Source organism: Amblyraja radiata, chromosome 20, assembly GCF_010909765.2.
Source record: "Amblyraja radiata isolate CabotCenter1 chromosome 20, sAmbRad1.1.pri, whole genome shotgun sequence".
NCBI classification, from domain to species: Eukaryota; Metazoa; Chordata; class Chondrichthyes; order Rajiformes; family Rajidae; genus Amblyraja; species Amblyraja radiata.
In genome coordinates, this window is record NC_045975.1 from 10925943 (window position 1) to 10946362 (window position 20420).

At 44.2% G+C, this 20420-nt stretch overlaps 1 protein-coding gene across 6 annotated transcripts in view; it reads left to right on the forward strand.

Moving 5' to 3' along the window:
* Positions 1-20420, forward strand: part of hipk3 (homeodomain interacting protein kinase 3) — a 155967-nt gene that overhangs the window by 56238 nt on the left and 79309 nt on the right. For all 6 annotated transcript variants that reach the window (XM_033038806.1, XM_033038802.1, XM_033038805.1 and 3 more), the window contains one exon: positions 1342-2437. In XM_033038806.1, the coding sequence (XP_032894697.1) occupies positions 1344-2437 (1094 nt within the window). In that variant the 5' untranslated portion in view covers positions 1342-1343. The remainder of the gene's footprint in view (positions 1-1341; positions 2438-20420) is intronic.

The window sequence follows — 20420 nt, forward strand, 5'->3', positions numbered from 1 at the left end:
TCTGCACTGGAGCCTTATGACAAATGGTTGGCAGGGTATTGAGGGTGTGCTGCATTGTTGGCTTTCTAATGCAATATTCAACAGAGGTCTGAATTCCTATTTAGATGCAACAGCGCCAGTGAATTTAGAAGAGTAGCCTATTTGTCACTAAAGATAACTTTAAAAACAAAATAATTTTGTTGATGTTAAAAGCAGTGACATTTGTGGAAACTTGCTCAGCTCAAATGCATTTGCTTTTAAAGAAGTTAACTGGGGCACATAGGATGAATGTGAATGTGAAAGGTGTTGTATGAAGATACACAAAAAGCTGGAGAAACTCAGCGGGTGCAGCAGCATCTATGGAGCGAAGGAAATAGGCAACGTTTCGGGCCGAAACGTTGCCTATTTCCTTCGCTCCATAGATGCTGCTGCACCCGCTGAGATTCTCCAGCTTTTTGTGTACCTTCGATTTTCCAGCATCTGCTGTTCCTTCTTAAACAGGTGTTGTATGAAAGCAGTCGATCTGGAATCTAGGATAAGGAAAGGATGAGAAAGATTGGTTTACAAGACTGCACTACACCTTTTCATGGTGTTGTAGACAATACATACCATTTGTTTATTCCTAGTTGGTTTGTAGAGCTTTAAAATTTCTGAATGGCTCATTCATAGACAATTCACACATTGCTATTTTGTCTTTGTCCACTATCCGCTGTGTATGTTTTGTTAACGCTGATCTTATTTGCATTTTTCATTTTTCATTTTCTTTATGCAAATTCCCCTCGTGCAGGTGTATCATTTCCCTAAAATTTTTAATGAATTGGGTGGGATCTGGTTCACTCCCAACGATAACGTAGCAGCATTGTGAAATAGTGTTGAGGCTCAGAAGCCTGACCCAAGCAAGGGATTTATGAAGTCATGCTTCCCTGAATTACCTTGTCTGGAATTGTCGCCAATAGCATTTAATTTATCACAAAAACTTGCAAACCTTCACTGTGCACTTTATTGATATCTGCAAGTTCTTTCGTCCTAGATGTTCTTGCCAGGTACTCATTATGTACCTGCAGCTGAGGACAAGTTGGCCATTGCGATCAAAGTACCTACGATAGATGGATGACATATTATATCTCAAGGGGCCAATTTGGACCACGCCCATCTCTCTGCCCTTCCAGATGGTACTTGATCCAGCAGCAAGCAGCTGAACCTTGTTCAGGCCCATTAGACTGAAACTATAGCTGTTAGGCTGGTTATGAGGGGAGTTGCACAGTAGGCCCCTGTGAGCACAAGGCTAGTATTTGCAAGGGTGAAGTTGTGCAGTCTGCTCGTTCATTAATTTCTCCTTCTTTTTGTTCTTTGTCAATGCAGGTATGGCCTCACAAGTTTTGGTCTGCCCACCACAGATTTATCAAACTCAGACAAGTGCCTTTTGTAGTGTGAAGAAACTGAAAGTTGAGCCAAGCAGTTGTGTGTACCATGAGAGAACTTATCCACGGACTTACATAAACGGACGCAACCTCGGCATTGGCCACCCACCACACGTGGCCGCCTCTTCCTATCAGCTGAAGAACTCCACCGGCAGACCTTGCGGACATAACATTTTGGTGGCAGCGAGTGCCATTGCATTGGACCCGTTGTGTACCGCTGGGGTCTCGGCAGCGCAGGCGCTGCAGCGCCCCCTGGCGGTGGCACCACAGGGCGAGAGGCCAGGAGGCAGTCTGACCTTGCTGGAGAGCTACCAGCGATGCGGACTGAAGAGAAAAAGTGAGGAGCTCGACAACCGAGGTAGCGCCATGCAGATTGTGGATGAGCTGTCAATAATGCCGGCGATGATGCAAGCGGGTGTGGGGAACCCCGTCTCTGTGGTGACCACCGCCTCGAAGCAGAACAGTGCCAGTGGCGATGGAGACTACCATCTGATGCAACATGAAGTGCTGTGTTCGATGAAGAACACCTACGAGGTCCTCGACTTCCTGGGCCGTGGGACCTTTGGCCAGGTGGTGAAATGTTGGAAGAGGGGTACGAATGAGATTGTGGCGATAAAAATCTTGAAAAACCACCCCTCCTATGCACGGCAGGGGCAAATCGAAGTTGGCATCTTGGCACAGTTGAGCAACGAAAACGCAGACGAGTTTAACTTTGTGCGTGCCTACGAGTGCTTTCAGCACCGAAATCATACATGTTTGGTATTTGAGATGTTGGAGCAGAATTTATATGACTTTCTAAAGCAGAACAAGTTTAGTCCCTTGCCCCTAAAAGTGATCAGGCCAATCTTGCAGCAAGTGGCCACTGCACTGAATAAACTAAAGAGCCTTGGTTTAATCCATGCGGACCTCAAACCAGAGAATATCATGCTGGTCGATCCCATTCGGCAGCCTTACAGGGTTAAAGTGATTGACTTTGGGTCGGCCAGCCATGTGTCCAAAGCCGTATGTTCTACGTATTTGCAGTCGAGGTATTACAGGTGAGTGCCAGCTCCTCCTCCAAATGATTTGGGCAGGAATATTTTTCTCGTTATGAGCCGCACACATTAACAAACGTTGGTAAACTTGCAGATTTGGTTTGATGATACACAAAATGGTTCGATTAGAGCTCCACTCTTGATTCTTGCACGCTGCTGAAGCAAAGGTATTTCCTCGTGTTCCTACAAATTCGGTTGTCTTGTTTATTATAAGCAATGTTGAATTTGAATTTCGGGATGGTGGTTGGAGAATTTCTGTGCTTTTATGATTGATTGTTATCTGCGATTGACTATGAATTGACTTTGGTGTGTGTCGGTTAAGTAGGGGTGTGCGTTAGTGTCATAAAATCTGGAAGGCCCCTGAGCTTTCTTTGAAGCAAGTAGTGGTTAACCCAGTTATAGCTGGCCTGTGCACACTTGGCAAGGAAGGGGGAAATTGATTAACATTGGATCTATGTTGAGTCACCAGTTCTCATATCCATTGAGTGTGTTTTTTATTTGCCTGTCTCGTGCTGCAGCAGATGGGGCCGTTTAAATATCGGAATACTGGAATAGTGAAGAAATGTGTGTGTGTCATGGTCTCAGCAAATCTGTTACTGTATTTTGAATTTTGTTGGGGCCAGTATTAATGGCATAAACCCGCAAGACATGAGAAACAGCAGCAAGCCATTTAATCTAGAGTTTGCTTAATTTCTCTGGGGTTACGACAGCAAGGCAGGGGTAAAGCATTTTTCCCCTCTCCAATTAAGTGGAGGGATATATAGTTTTGAACGGCAGCATTACATGATAGAGGGGCAGGCTTCTACTTCCTGGAGACATTTTCCAGGAGTTGCTGATTCCTTTCAGTACTTTTCAGTGTTTTTGGCTATGGTGAAGAAGCTAAAAAAATGTTTTCCTGGAAAACAGTTGCACAACACTGTCACCTGTGCCAGCCAATTCCTCAGTGTCAAAGGGTTGTATTTAGAGAAGCAGTCATTTTATCTACCGGTGTGATCAACCGATATTGTCTCGAAACCCACTTTGCTTCCGAAGTACTTTGCCTCTTGCCATAAGCTACTGTTTATTACCAAACACTAATGCAAACTGATGGATGTTGGAGGATGCGGAGTAAATGATTCAAAATCCTCATGCTTGTTTTCAAATCCCTTCATGGTTTTACCTATCCCATTCAGTTTTATCCCCATCAAATCTACAACCCCCTTGAGTCTCCAAACTCTCAGTTACGTCTTCATCCTGAATTTCCATGGCTGCCAGTCTTTAGCTATCTCGATCTAAAGTTTTATAACTATCCCCTATAAACCTCTGTCTATCAATCCCTACATTTACAGCCCTTTGTAAAACCTTCCATTTCCAAGCTTTTGATCACTTGCCCTAAAATTCCCATGGTATCAAACTCTGTTTTAAAACGTCCATGAATCACGTTGAGATGCTTTGCAGCATTAAAACTTCTATATAAATGCTCATTGTGAATTATATATCGTGCTAGGCTTTATTGGTATTTAATGATGAAACAAGAGCACGGAGAAAGTTGGCTGCTCAATTGTCCCTGCTCAATTGTTGCTCCATTGCAAATATGAAGATTAATTTTTACACTTTTTTGTTCAGCTCCACAAACAGTGATGAGCCAATGGCCAAATATTCTGTCTCTAACAATATTGTCTAAGGGATAAGTATTGGCTGGAACAGCACTGGATGGGCCTGAGGTCACTGGTAACCCCTGCCCATCTTTGACATGGTACACAGGGATCTTTCTCTTTCGTCCAAGAGGACAGACAGGGCTTTAGTTTAATATCTTGTCTTAGAATGGCTCATACAACACTGCACACTTTTTACTTTAGTTTTTAGTTTTAGAGATACAGCGCGGAAACAGGCCCACCGGGGTCCACGCCGACCAGCGATCCCCGCATATTAACGCTATCCTACACCCACTAGGGACAATTTTTACATTTACCAAGCCAATTAACCTACAAACCTGTATGTCTTTGGAGTGTGGGAGGAAACCGAAGATCTTGAAGAAAACGCACGCAGGTCACGGGGAGAACATACAAACTCCGTATAGACAGCACCCGTAGTTGGGATCGAACCCGGGTGTCCGGCGCTGCATTCGCTGTAAGGCACAACTCTACCGCTGCGCCATCAGAAAAGCCCACGGTGTCATCCAATAGTTCACTTCAGTTTTGTAATTTTCACTTAAATACACCGATGGTGCCAGAAAGGTTGGACAATGTGAAAAGTTAACAGAGTTGCTGCACATTTTCCATCATTCTATCTCCCTGTGTTTTGCGTAATGTCAAGCGTAGCTATGGAAGAGAAAGCAGACCTTTTTTTCATATCGAGGGCCATATTAGTTTCATTATTCACAAGTTGAAGTCTAAGTTTTGCATGGGAGGGGGGGGTGGGGTGCTCTGGAACATGCAAATCATGTTTTATTGATTGCTGGCTGCATTAACTTTCCTTTTGAAGATCAGATTATACAAGTGACATGTGACTCATCCAGTGCTCTCACTTCACCTATCAATTATCCATCTTGTATAATGAGGATTACAGCCACTGAAGCTAATATGTCTGCTCTGTGTTGAGAAATAAATAATAACCGTTGCCATACAACTGAACAATTTGTAACTCAGAGTCATAGTCTTATACAGCACGGAAACAAACTCTTTGACCCAACCTGTCTCCACTTTCTGCCTCCACTTGCTCTCAATCTTTCCTGTTGATGAACCTGCCCAAATGTTTTTTAAATGGTATAATTATAACCACTTCTACCGCTTTCCTCTGGTTGCCCGTTCCGTGTATACACCACCCTCTTTGAGGAAAAATTTGTCCCTCTTGGTCCCCTTTTAGACTTCACCTTAAACTTTACAGATACAGTGTGGAAAGGGGCCTTTCAGCCCATGAGTCCATGCCAACCAACGATCATCCTGTACACTAGCACTATCCTACACACGAGGGATAATTTAGATGCCAATCTAAGCCAGTCCCATTTGTCTGCATGTGACCCACATCTCTCTGAACCTTTCGATCCATGTACCTGTCCAAACTTAAAAAAAATATTATAATTGTACTCACTTCTACTTTCTTCTGGTCAGTCATTGCATATACCCACCAGCCACTGTCTGGAAAAGCTTGCTCATCTGGTCCGCTTTAAAGTTTTCCCTTACTCCTTTTTCCTTAGGAGAAGAGACTGTGACTCTCCATTTTATCTAAGCCTCTTTTTATAAACCTCTATAAAGTCACTTCAGACTCTGAAGATGGGTCCCAACCTGAAACGTCAGTTATCCATGCTCTCCATGGATGCTGCCTGACCCACTGAGTTACTCCAGCAATTTGTCTTTTTTTTTGTAAACAAGCATCTGCAGTTCCTTGTTTCTATTGTTGCCCTTAGACGAATCAAGAGCAGAAAGGGAATAAAACATAAGAATCGTGGACACCCAGCTAGCATCTATTCCACTGTCAGCTGGGTATACTGTGATCGTAAAGAGCATGATGATAAATCAGTGAGCCATGGTATTATTGCAGGTCTATTTGGGGAAAGCCACTGCCAAGGCAAGGGAAATATGTTGGGTAGATCTACCAGTCAGCCAGCACAGGCTCATTGGGAACCCACCACTATTCCTATCACTACAGATCACCGATTCACTGGCATAGACTTTTTTTTTCTAATTATGTATTCTTGCACCAATGTTTTATTTTCTATACCATCTTTAGTCCTTTAGAAATGCAACTCATCCAAAATGTAGGAAACCTGTGTCTACTATCTTTCAGCACTCACAACAAACTTCTTCACAAGACGTGCTGTAAAACAGAAAACAATTCTCTCTTTAAATCCCTAAGTCATTTTTTTACATGAAGTTAGCGAACGTCTGAAATTTTTCTGTGCTCCCACGCCTTGCCTGCCATTCACATTAATACTGGTGAATGACAACTTGTCAGAGGATGTTTCTGAACGTTAATCGGGAGCAGGAGATTTGGACTTGGATTTTTCAAGGCTTTTGATCGAGCTTGAAGCTTTGGCATTAGATTTTTCAACCTATCTAGCTTGATCTGTTTTTCTTGAAAATGATTTTGCACTTCTATTGTACTTTTCACAAACTCCTAGAGTGTTCTCCGGTGAATTATTATCACTGTTGCAATTCAAGGAATGTGTTAGTTAATTTGAAAAAAACAATTTGTGTTGATCATAACAGCTTTTTCATTAAGCGATGTCGATTTAAAGATAAAGTATTGACCAAAGTAGCAGGGATAGCTCTTCTCTGTGCTTCGGGACAATGGGATATGTAGAGCCTTTAACTACCACTAGAAACGGCATAGGGCAGTCTTGGTTTAGCAAGGACTCTGTTGCTGCTGCACAATGCACTAGTGTAGAATTTTGCGCATGGATCCTTTTGAGTGGCTCCTTTTCCTCCATCCCAAATCCTTCTCATTTCCCTGTATCTAGTATCACTGCAAAGTAATTGTCTGCCACCCTTCAGTTTCTGTGCCCTTCCAGTCAGCATGTTTCATTTTTCAGCTGCCTTAGATAATGCCTGCTTATTTTTTGCATTCCTTTCAGGAAAAGTCAATCCATCATATTAATAACCCAGGGTAGACACAAAATGCTGGAGTAACTCAGCGGGTCAGGCAGCATCTCTGGACAATAGACAGTAGGTGCAGGAGTAAGCCATTCGGCCCTTCGAGCCAGCACCGCCATTCAATATCCCCTGACTCCGCTATCTTTAAGAGCCCTATCAAGCTCTCTCTTGAAAGTATCCAGAGAACCGGCCTCAACAGCCCTCTGAGGCAGAGAATTTCACAGACTCACAACTCTCTGTGTGAAAAAATGTTTCCTCATCTCCGTTCTAAATGGCTTACCCCTTATTCTTAAACTGTGGCCCCTGGTTCTGGACACCCCCAACATCAGGAACATGTTTCCTGCCTCTAGCGTGTCCAAACCTTTAATAATCTTATATGTTTCAATAAGATCCCTTCTCATCCTTCTAAATTCCAGAGTATACAAGCCCAGCCGCTCCATTCTCTCAGCATATGACAGTCCCGCCATCCCGGAAATTAACCTTGTAAACCAATGCTGCACTCCCTCAATAGCAAGAATGTCCTTCCTCAAATTAGGGCACCAAAACTGCACACAATACTCCAGGTGTGGTCTCACTGGGGCCCTATACAACTGCAGAAGGACCTCTTTGCTCCTATACTCAACTCCTTGTTATGAAGGCCAACATGCCCATTTGCTTTCTTCACTGTCTGCTGTACCTGCATGCTTACTTTCATTGAATGATTAACAAGGACCCCCAGATCCCGTTGTACTTACCCTTTTCCCAAGAGAAGGAATAGGTGACGTTTTGGGTCAAGACCTTTCTTCAGACCCGCTGAATTACTCCAGCATTTTGTGTCTATCTTCGGTTTAAGCAAAGAGTAGGAGTAAACGGGTCCTTTTCACAATGGCAGGCAGTGACTAGTGGGGTACCGCAAGGCTCAGTGCTGGGACCCCAGCTATTTACAATATATATTAATGATCTGGATGAGGGAATTGAAGGCAATATCTCCAAGTTTGCGGATGACACTAAGCTGGGGGGCAGTGTTAGCTGTGAGGAGGATGCTAGGAGACTGCAAGGTGACTTGGATAGGCTGGGTGAGTGGGCAAATGTTTGGCAGATGCAGTATAATGTGGATAAATGTGAGGTTCTCCATTTTGGTGGCAAAAACAGGAAAGCAGACTATTATCTAAATGGTGGCCGACTAGGAAAAGGGGAGATGCAGCGAGACCTGGGTGTCATGGTACACCAGTCATTGAAAGTGGGCATGCAGGTGCAGCAGGCAGTGAAGAAAGCGAATGGTATGTTAGCTTTCATAGCAAAAGGATTTGAGTATAGGAGCAGGGAGGTTCTACTGCAGTTGTACAGGGTCTTGGTGAGACCACACCTGGAGTATTGCGTACAGTTTTGGTCTCCAAATCTGAGGAAGGACATTATTGCCATAGAGGGAGTGCAGAGAAGGTTCACCAGACTGATTCCTGGGATGTCAGGACTGTCTTATGAAGAAAGACTGGATAGACTTGGTTTATACTCTCTAGAATTTAGGAGATTGAGAGGGGATCTTATAGAAACTTACAAAATTCTTAAGGGGTTGGACAGGCTAGATGCAGGAAGATTGCTCCCGATGTTGGGGAAGTCCAGGACAAGGGGTCACAGCTTAAGGATAAGGGGGAAATCCTTTAAAACCGAGATGAGAAGAACTTTTTTCACACAGAGAGTGGTGAATCTCTGGAACTCCCTGCCACAGAGGGTAGTCGAGGCCAGTTCATTGGCTATATTTAAGAGGGAGTTAGATGTGGCCCTTGTGGCTAAGGGGATCAGAGGGTATGGAGAGAAAGCAGGTACGGGATACTGAGTTGGATGATCAGCCATGATCATATTGAATGGCGGTGCAGGCTCGAAGGGCCGAATGGCCTACTCCTGCACCTAATTTCTATGTTTCTATGTTAAACCAGCACCTGCAGTTCCTTTCTACACATTTTATCAGAGTAACACATTGGATTCAATTTATCTTCATCATTGAGTCAGAGATCACAGGATCTAAGCAGTCATTTCCCTCAATTATTTTCAAACCCTCAATCAGGTTATGTTTTAACCTCGGGTCCCGAAACATTACCCATTCCTTCTCTCCAGATATGCTGCCTGACCCGCTGAGTTACTCCAGTATTTTGTGTCTACCTTCGATTTAAACCAGCATCTGCAGTTCTTTCCTGCACATATGTTTCAACCTCTTCGGAAGTTAGGAATTTAAAAGTAGAGCTCACATTGACATAACTTATTCAACATATAAACATTACTAATTGAAGTTTAATTGTACAATTGATATAGATTAAACCAATGTTGTTCATTCTGTTCAATGTTTACCGAGCATGTCTGAGAAAGGGTGCCAGTGATATCAAATTCAAGATTCCACTGGAAGAAGCCTTCTATTTTAGGCCTCTGCTGCCATTTTGTTTTCAAACTTTTTTGCAGTCCAAGGCAATAATTCTGCAATAGTTCTTTCTGCTGTCTACCTCACATTACACAAGTGTCTAGGTTTATTCTACCTTTGCAAGCACCATGTCAAGGATTGCTATATATGAACTGCAGCCATTTTGTTTTCAAACTTTTGGAGTGCAAGGCAATAATTCTGTAAATTTATCTTTCTGCTTTCTACCTCACATTGCACACCTCTTTGTTGCCTTTGCGAGTGCAGTCAAACATTGTTACAAAACTCATTGCTCTTCCAGAGATTCTGGATGTAGGTCGGTTCTAACTGTTCACTGGCGATCCCATCCCAACTTTACCTCCACTCAGACTTATACCCAGAGCAGATTGTGGGTTGCCATCAGAAGTAGGGATCTCTCACGGACCCTGTGCACAAAGAGCAAGTTGTAATTCCCCCAAACACTGTAACTCATTGTCTCCATAATTGAGATGGATTGAACCTTAGGTGTTGTTCGGGCTTGTGAATTGTTAACGTGATGAATTGCAGAACATTTCTTCACTGGGGCTTGCTGTAGTTACTACAATTGATGGGAGCTGTTGTATTTGGCTTTTAGAATTAAAGGCAACGAGAGGTGCTCAACTGCTTTAACATTTAGTTCATGGACAGAATTTTGACTTTGTATGATTTAGTTTAATCACATTAAGTGTGGTATGAGGCTTGTGTCTGCAGGGAGCTTGCATCAATCCAGCAGCTAGCTAATCAGTTAAAAGCATATTTAGTAACTGGGGGCAGATTCGCTATACCTCTAATGGGAGATTTGTGCTTCACAGCTCCTCCTTAAGCCCAGGATTGCCTTCACAAAGCCGTTTTGAAACTGTCATCCAAAAATACTTGTGTTTGTTCAAGTTTGATCTTGGGAAACGGTATCAGCTGTGTGCTACTTGAGTTGTGATCTTGATCAAGGATTTATCGGGAAGCTGCCAGTGGCACTTGGAACCGTCAAGCATCACGGAAAATCATTTCCAGAAATAGCAGATTTGAGTCTACGATTAGCTTTCATTTAATTGACAAACTTCCCCTAATATTCTTGTACATCCCACAAGAGGGATGCTTCAGAAGGCCTTTCAGTTACTCGATCAAAGCAAACTCCTATAGAATGGAATTTTCTCAGGCATACAAGCTCCATGTTTTGGGTGAAATTTGTGGGTGAAGTGGCAGTGGGCCACATGGAGCTTGCATCAGTTCACCTCCCCATCCTTAATTTTACGGGATGGGTTATGTCTTCCTTCTTCCCCTGCTTTTAAATCCTAGAATTGTTCCCAAAGCTTTTCAACTATCCACTCAACTGACTGCCTGTCTTGAATCATTTGGTGAATAGCACAGAACCATTGACAACAGTCATGGCGTCGCGGTAGTGTTGCTGCCTTACAACGCCAGAGACCCAGGTTCGATCCTGACCACAGGTTCTATCTGTACGGAGTTTGTACATTCGCTCTGTGACCGTGTGGGTTTTCTCCGGGTGCTCTGGTTTCTTCCCACATTCCAAAGACGTACAGATTTGTCGGTTAATTGGCTTTGGTAAAATTGTAAATTGTCCCTTGTGTGTGTAGAATAATGTTAGTGTGCAGGGATCGCTGGTCGGCATGGGCTGAGAAGGGCCTGTTTCCGCTCTGTATCTCTAAACTAAACTAAATTAAACTTTTGCTGATTAGGAAAACACTGGATCTCTTTAATCGGAGGAAATCTTTTCAACACAGAAAATAAATATAAGCTGGTGTCTGCAATAGTGTTGATGAAACTACCAAATAGATTTTGAACCCACTTGTCTGAAGAAGGGTCTCGACCCAAAACATCCTATTCCTTTTCTCCAGAGATGCAGTCTGACCTGCTGAGTTCCTCTAGCTTTTTATGTCTATCTTCCACTTGTGCTACTGGCTTCTTAAACTGCCTTCTCAGTTCAGGGACTATTTAAAGTCTTCTCAGTTCAGGGACGAAATAAATGCCTATATGTCCAGTAATGTCTCTGAAGGGGTAAAAAAGATTTTGGAGTAATGTTTCCTGAAAGATAAATCAGTGCTGGGACTCTCATTTTAGCAGTCATATGATTGCAGTAAAATCCAAAACAGCACCTTCTTCAAAGAATGGCACACCCAATTTAGATGCTTGCGCCAGTTGTTAAAATCTCTGATGGAATTGGTAAACAAACAGGCACCAGTAACAGAATAATAATGGTTGGTACAGAAGTCTTCCATTTGTCTCCCTCCCATTCTGTCTCCTTTTTCTCGTTCACCTCTTGTCTATTCCTGGATACAAGCAACTGCAGGTGCTGGTTTAGAATAGAATAGAATATGTTTATTGTCATTGCACAAAACTGAGCAACGAAATTCCATTTGCTTCTCCTCCGTTAAAAGAAATACAACACAACAACCAATACACATATGTACAGTTAATAGTAAATAATAGATACATTTTTAAAAGAATTTAGCGGTATTCCTCGAAGTTACTTCTTGCTTCCCAGTGTTCACTATTGGAGTTAAGCTCTTTTACCGCACATGGGTAGAAACTATTTTTTAGTCTACCGGTGCGAGCCTGCAGAGACCTGAGTCGCCTCCCCGAGGGTAGCAGAGTAAAAAGGTGGTTGGCAGGGTGGGATGTGTCCTTCTTGATATTTATGGCCCTGCGCAAGCATCGGGCCTTGTATATGTCATCCAAGGAGGGCAGGTTAGCGTTTGTAATGCGCTGTGCAGTTTTTATAATTCCCTGCAGCGCCCTCCTCTCAGCCACAGTACAGCTGGCAAACCACACCAGGATTCCATAGGTGAGGATACTTTCCACGGCGCATCGATAGAAGGACAGCAGCAGCGGCTGTGAGACGTTAGCTCTCCGTAGAGACCTCAGGAAATACAGCCGCTGATGAGACTTCTTCAAGAGAGTGATGGTGTTCATTTGCCATTTGAGGTCCTGGGAGATGTTTATTCCCAGGAACTTAAAGTCGTTGACTCTCTCCACCATGTCTCCTTTGATGTATAAGGGAGCAGGTTCCTCTCGCCTCTTCCTCCTGAAGTCAACGACAAGTTCTTTTGTCTTTGATGGGTTTAGTACCAGATTGTTTTTGGTACACCAGACGGTCAGTTTTTGGACTTCATCCCTGTAGGCAGACTCGTCATCGTTGTTTATCAGTCCCACCACAGTCGTGTCGTCCGCAAACTTGATGATCCTGTTTGTACTGTGTGTTGGTATACAGTCGTAAGTGTATATTGTATACAAGATTGGACTCGGCACACATCCTTGTGGCGCACCTGTGCTAAGCGTCAGGACTGGGGAGTAATTGGACCCCATCCTGACAGTCTGTGGGCGGTCTGTTAAAAAGTCCTTAATCCATCCACATGTGTTTGCGTTAACACCTAGATCAGACAGTTTGTCCACCATTCTGCTGGGGATGATAGTATTAAATGCAGAACTAAAATCTACAAATAACATCCGCACATATGAGCCAGGACGCTCCAGATGTGCCAGTGCAGAATGTAGAGCTGTGTTGATGGCATCTTCCGTTGACTTATTAGCTCTATACGCAAATTGATGCTGATCCAGGGTGGGTGGGAGTGAGGACTTAATGTGGGCCAGGACCAGCCGTTCAAAACATTTCATCACGGTCGAAGTGAGAGCAACAGGTCTATAGTCATTCAAGTTAGTAATGAATGTTTTTTTGGGTACAGGTACGATGGTAGCAGTCTTAAAGCATTTAGGGACAGTGCACGTTAACAGAGAGAGGTTAAAGATTTTGCTAAAAACCTCCGCCAACTGGTCTGCACAGTCCCGCAATACTCTCCCTGGGATGCCATCTGGGCCAGCAGCCTTCCTGGGGTTGACCCTGCGGAGTGTTCTTCTGACGTCCTCCGTACTCACAGCGAGTGGCGGGTTGTCAGTGCTGGGTGCGGCTGCAGGTGCAGGCTCTGCCTCATTCAGCTCAAACCGGGCGAAAAAATGGTTGAGCTCCTCAGCTAGCGAGTTGTTACTGCTGCAGATGATCGGCCCCCCCTTGCCCTTATAGTTTGTGAGTTGCTGAATGCCCTGCCAGACACGCCGAGGTAACAAAAAAGACACAAAGTGCTGGAGTAACTCAGCGGAGTTACAAAGAACCATGCGTATACCACATCGCCCACTTACTTTCCCAATCTGTGAAAGAGTCTGTGTTCTCCCATTGTGATCGTTACCCAAAGAACTGCCAGGGCTCAACACCAGCCCATCCCTTTCTGACAAAGTGAACTTTCTAACAAAATGACTTCAATAATATTACAGCTTTACAGATCCTGTGTAATCTTTGACTCTGCACTGAGGGGATTGTGCATTCCAGGTTGATCCCATTGATTTATAGAGTGGTAGGTCATGAGGGGAACGCCTCACTTCTTGTGCTTTTGGGCAGTGAGGAACAAAACAGTGTAGATACTCGGAGCGGTCCTGTGTTGGAACTGGTTTTAATGGCAGATAAATCCTCAGTATAATGTGGTTAAAGTTTTCAACATTTATTAAACTGACTTGCATCAAGCACAATGACATGTGAAAGTACACTCTGTTCAAGGGTGAACATGGTCTCCTCTTTACACTCAGACAGCCAGAAGGACAAAAACAACCTCCCTTCAAATCCATGCCTCTTATTTTACCAAATAAGTACAGATATTTTTTGAAGTATTTGAGGAATTTACGGAGCAGACTCTTGTGCAGAGCTTGTCTCCGTCCGGCCCCCTGTGTGTTGCCGTAATTTTCCATTATTTTCCTGCTGAAAAATGGAGTGTTTTTTTCCTGCTGTCAAGGCACACTGGATTATGCGGGATGTAAACAGGAAGAGGAGCTCTGTTCCCATCCTCTGGCTAGTTGAGTGCTGCAAACGTTGAATTTTCTTACTAGCAGGAGCAGCTCGTTGAAGGGAATTGCTGGAAGACAACGAGGCAGCTTAAAATAGTCGCAGTGAGAGGATGGTGTGGGGCAACGAGAGTGTGCCCTTGCTAGTTTACTACTATAGATGGTGAGAGAGGCTGGCTGGAGAGGTGAAAGAAGCCAGAAGTAAATACCACATCAGGTCATTGACCTGCTCAATGTCAGCATGTTCTAAATAGAGCCTGTGTGTAATTTGTTTTGTGTGTGTGTGTGAGAGATACAAGTCTCATGCCCAGCAATGTCCAGTAGTTTGTAAGCCAGTCGATATGAGGGAGGGTCCAGATCCAAAACGCCACCTATCCATGTTCTCTAGAGATGCTGCCTGACCCACTGAGTTACTCCAGCACTTTGTGTCTTTTTTCTTTCATTATTACACTGTGAGGGTGGCATAGCGGTAGAGCTGGTGCCTCACAGAGTCAGAGACACGGGTTTGATCCTGACCATGGGTGCTGTGTCTACGGAGTTTGTACATTCTCCCTGTGACCGCCTGGATTTTTTAATGAATGCTCTGATTTCCTCCCACAGTCCGAAGACGTGCAGGTTAATTGGCTTCTGTAAATTGTCCCTAGTGCGTAGGATGTGAAAGTTGGATAACATAGAACTGGTGTGCAGGTTGGCATGGACTTGGTGGGCCGAAGGGCCTGTTTCCATGTTACACCTCCAAAACTAAAACATTATGTCTGAAGAAGGGTTTCGGCCCAAAACATTGCCTATTTCCTTCGCTCCATAGATGCTGCCTCACCCGCTGACTTTCTCCAGTACTTTTGTCCATCATAGTTAATTTAGACTCTAACCCTTGAAATTATAATCTAAGCATGGTTCTTTCTTCTGATATTTAACACTTCCCCAACCAATATCTCCCATTTTTGGTTAACTATTATAAACCCATGCACTGGAGTTCCAAGATTTAATGCCCTGAAGGGCATTTTTTTCACGCAGATGGTGGTGGCTATAGGGAATGAGAGGAAGTGATTGAGGCAGGTAGAATAGCAACAGTGAAAGGACATTTTGACTGGTACATGGATAGGAAAGGTTTTGATGATTATAGGTCAAGCGTGGGTAAATGGGACTAGCTTGGATAGGCCTCCTGGTTATCATGGACAGGTTGGGCCAAAAGGCCTGTTGGGGTGTTCTTTAACTCTACCTGTATTCGAATAGGCTGGAAGCTGCAGGGCGAGGGATCCAGTGTTGGAAGTGGTTAGACTGGAGAGTTAATGCATGCACACCCATGCGCATAGTGCACTGAAAAGCCTACTTCTCTGTTCAGCCCCTGTCATTCAGTATGATCATACCTAGGCCCCAACTCCTCTTCTGTGCCAATTCCCTATTGCCATCGATTCCCTGATATTACCAGAAACATCTTCCTCTTCATTAAATATCCCCGCAGATCCAGCCTCCACATGGATAAGAAAAGTTGAGGACGGATATAGGTCAAACACAGGCAAATAGGAGTAGCTTAGTTGGGTATAAAGGACTTGGATCAAAGTGCCTGTTTTCCTGCTGTATAAGTGCAATGGGGCAGACTCTATTATCACATATTGTGTTCAATATCTGTCGCACTCCAATCAGTGCTTGGCAGTCACTGAATTTAGCCAGACTGCGAGCTATCACCACCTCACCACAGACCCATGTTCCATTATGACCCTCCACACATAAAAAAACCTTGTATTGCGTACAGTTTTGGTCTCCAAATCTGAGGAAGGACATTATTGCCATAGAGGGAGTGCAGAGAAGGTTCACCAGACTGATTCCTGGGATGTCAGGACTGTCTTATGAAGAAAGACTGGATAGACTTGGTTTATACTCTCTAGAATTTAGGAGATTGAGAGGGGATCTTATAGAAACTTACAAAATTCTTAAGGGGTTGGACAGGTTAGATGCAGGAAGATTGCTCCCGATGTTGGGGAAGTCCAGGACAAGGGGTCACAGCTTAAGGATAAGGGGGAAATCCTTTAAAACCGAGATGAGAAGAACTTTTTTCACACAGAGAGTGGTGAATCTCTGGAACTCCCTGCCACAGAGGGTAGTCGAGGCCAGTTCATTGGCTATATTTAAGAGGGAGTTAGATGTGGCCCTTGTGGCTAAGGGGATCAGAGGGTATGGAGAGAAGGCAGGTACGGGATACTGAGTTGGATGATCAGCCATGATCATATTGAATGGCGGTGCAGGCTCGAAGGGCCGAATGGCCTACTCCTGCACCTAATTTCTATGTTTCTATGTTTCTATGTTGAGCGAAAAATAAACTGCTGGAGAAACCTGGTGATCGCTGAGTTTTTAAAGCAGTTTATTTTTTGCTCCAGATTCCATCATCTGCAGTATCTTGTGTCTTATCACGCTGCCTGCTTCATTCCAGATGTATGAACTTATTTTTGGGTGTCTGACATGTGAGTGAATAAGATGTAAAGCAGGAATAAACTTGCACGCTGGCACATGTTTCAGACAATGAGGTATCTCTGAGAGTGAGATGAATTGCTCATGTCCGTAATCCTGTTGTAAGCCACTGACTTGAAACATCAAGGCTGCATGTTCTGAAAGTCCATGGATGGGGTCTTTAGACTTTACTTTAGAATGACAGCATGGAAACAGGCCCTACGGCCCATCGATCTGCACCGACCAGCGATCACCCCGTATTCTAGCACTATTCTACACACTAGGAACAATTTACAATTTAACCAAAGCCAATCAACCTACAAACTATTACGTCTGGAGTGTGGAAGGATACTGGAGAAATCCCACGCAGTCACACGGAGAATGTACAAGCTCCATGCAGACAGCACCAGTAGTCAGGATCAAACCCGAGTCTCTGGCACTGTAAGGCAGCAACTCTACCGCTGCGCCACCGTGCCGACCTGTGCATTAAGAGTGGGGAGATTAATTTCAACAGCTGGAGGGCTCAGTAACCCATGTAGGCAGAGTTGAAGTAAACAGCAAATACGCTAGAAACAAGAATTATTTTCACTCCATAATATTAAGTGTATTGCTTGAAAGATGTTAAAACATAGGGCAGTATAGCAGAGCAATAGGCCCTTTGGCCCACAATATCTGTGCAAAGACATACTCATCTGCTTGGCACATGTTCCGTATCCCTCCATTCCCTGCATATCCATGTGCCTATCCAGATGTCTCTTAAATGCCAGAGACATTTCTGCCTCCACCATCTCACTTGAAGGTGGAAGGGGAAAAGTTTAATGGAGATGTGCCGGGCAAGATGGGAGCCTCTCAGCTGAGGTGAGAGATGACCACCTCCCATCTCGCTGCCCTCTAGTGTTTCATATTTCCATCCTGGGAAAAGGCTTCATTTGGAAGTTGCTAAAGGCTTTTGTTGAAACTAGACCAAGTGGGACCCGGTGGGTCCCTGTCACACGGAAGGCCTGGTCCCCCAAAGTAACCCGGAAATAATTGAGTGAAAAGGTTTATATATAGGGCTCGGAGAAAACTAATGGGGAACAAAATGGGATCATTCTTGTTGAGGCACAGCACATGTACCAGAGGCTAAACTGCCGAATTTGCAGAAAAGATTACCATAGTGCAGGATTGTTTTGTTTAGTGTTATAAAGAGACAAAATATGGCAGCAGTGGGATTATTTCTGAAATGGTTGAATTGTCAGGAGTTTGATGCAATCAATATTAGTACATTAGTATCCCACGGTTTGTTGGAAATGAAATCACAGCCTGCTTACTCATCAACACCAAACACCAAAATATTTTGTATTTCTGTTACATGAACAAAGCTATTAAATAACATGGCTATTGAGGGCTACAGGTAGAAAGCAAACCTGTTGTTTTGGTTTCTACCTGTTGCTCACCTGTGCAACTGAGTGGAGAGACTGACAGAAAAGGGCTGGGTAATGATAGATTTTTGTTTGCATTTCAATAACATAGCAACCTTTGGAATCTGATATCTATGATCAAATTTGTCGAAAAGCAAAAACCTGCAGATGATGGTAGTCTGAAATAAAAGCAGAGACATGCTGGAAGTACTCGGCAGACGAGGCAGCACGAGGAGATCGTGGGTGGATGTCGGAGGTCGATCGAGGATGCGCCGCCGAGAGAATAAAGAGGGACCAGCGTGGGGGACCGCCGCGAACGAAGAGGGACCGGCGTGGGAGACCGCTGCGAATGAAGAGGGAGCTGCCGTGGGAGTGCCGCCGAGAGAACAAAGCGGGACTCGGCGGCATGGGAGGGCCGCCACATACAAAGAGGGACCATTGTGGACTACTTTGTAACTTTATCAACACCTTATACATAGCCACTCTTTGCATACTTTATGTTTGCAAAGAATTTTACTGTGACATGTCATGTGATAATAAAGTATCGATCAATGCTGTAACATTGAACTGCAGATGCTGATTTCCCCAAGAAAGACACCAAATTCAGGAGTAACCCAGCGGGTCAGGCAGCATCTCTGGAGAACAGTGACCTTTCGGGTCAGGACCCTTCTTCAGACAATAATGAAAACATCTTTCAATAGTTGCTGCCCGGGAAAGATTTCCAGTAATTTGCCCTTTTCTTTTCTTATCTTTGATCTTGCAGCGCTATCAGAATTACCTCTGTTTTTGCCATTGTTTGAATTTTATTGAAACAAATGTCATCAACTTGGAAACACCTGCAGAAGTACACACAGTGCAGCTGTTTTCAATTTTGAGAAAGAGCAATCCATCGGCAGCAGCAGAAAAAAGAGTTGACCGCAGTCCCTGCTTGACAAGGTGTGTGTGAACCTACATACGGCCACGTGCATGCGCATGACGCAAGTCCCCACGCACTATGCTCCATGCTTGATTTCTGTGTGCTTGGTATCATTGAGGTCCTGTGGTGCAAATGTTGCAGCTGCAAAAAAACATAGTTGTGTATAGGTTTACAATTGTTTCCACTGTGTGCGCAAGTGTGCCGGGGTGCATGTGTGGTGGGAAGTGAGATGACCTGCAGATACAAATATAGTTCTGAACTTGCCGATCTAATCTGTGGCAAATCAGTAAGGTCCCATCAGAGTGATGTGGCGTGGTACAGTACGTTATTTAATGAGGTGGTGGATCATGTAGAACTTGAGTTACTCGGGCTCAGAAGGATATGGGTCAATGCGAGCTAATTGGACCAGCTAAGATGGGACATTATAGTCATAGAATGATACAGTGTGGAAACAGGCTCTTTGGTCCAACTCGCCCACACCGGCCAACAATGTCCAGCTACACTAGTCCCACTTGCCTGCGCTTGGTCCATGTACCTGTCTAACTGTTTCTTAAACAATGTGATAGTCCCAGCCTCAACTACCTCCTCTGGCTGCTTGTTCCATACACCCATCACCCTTTGTGTGAAAAAGTTACCCCTCGGATTCCTATTAAATCTTTTCCTCTTCACCTTGAGCATATGTCCTCTGGTCCTCGATTCCCCTACTCTGGGTAAAAGGCTCAGTGCATCTACCCGATCTATTCCTCTCATGATTTTGTACACCTCTATACGATCTCCCTCCATCCTCCTGCGTTCCATGGAATAGAGACCCAGCCTAAACATCTCCATATAGCTCATACCCTCTAGTCCTGGCAACATCCTTGTAAATCTTTTCTGAACCCTTTCAAGCTTGACAATATCTTTCCTATAACATGATGCCCAGAACTGAACACAATATTCTAAATGCGGTCTCACTGACGTCTTATACAACTGCAACATGACCTCCCAACTTCTATACTCAATACTCTGACTGATGAAGGCCAAAGTGCCGCACCTTATCTACCTGCGACTCGACCTTCAAGGAACCATGCACCTACACTCCTAAATCCCTCTGCTCTACAACACTACACAGAGGCCTACCATCTACTGTGTAGGTCCTGCCCTTGCTTGATGTCCCAAAATGCACCACTCACACTTTTCTGTATTAAATTCCATCAACCATTCCTCTGCCCACCTGGCCAATCGATCCAGATCCTGCTGCAATTGTTCACAACCATCTTCACTATCACCTTCACTATCTGCAAAACCACTAACTTTTGTATCATCAGCATACTTGCTAATCTTGTCCTGTATGTTCTCATCCAAATCATTGATGTAGATGACAAACAGTAATGGGCTCAGCACTGAACCCTGAGGCACGCCACGAGTC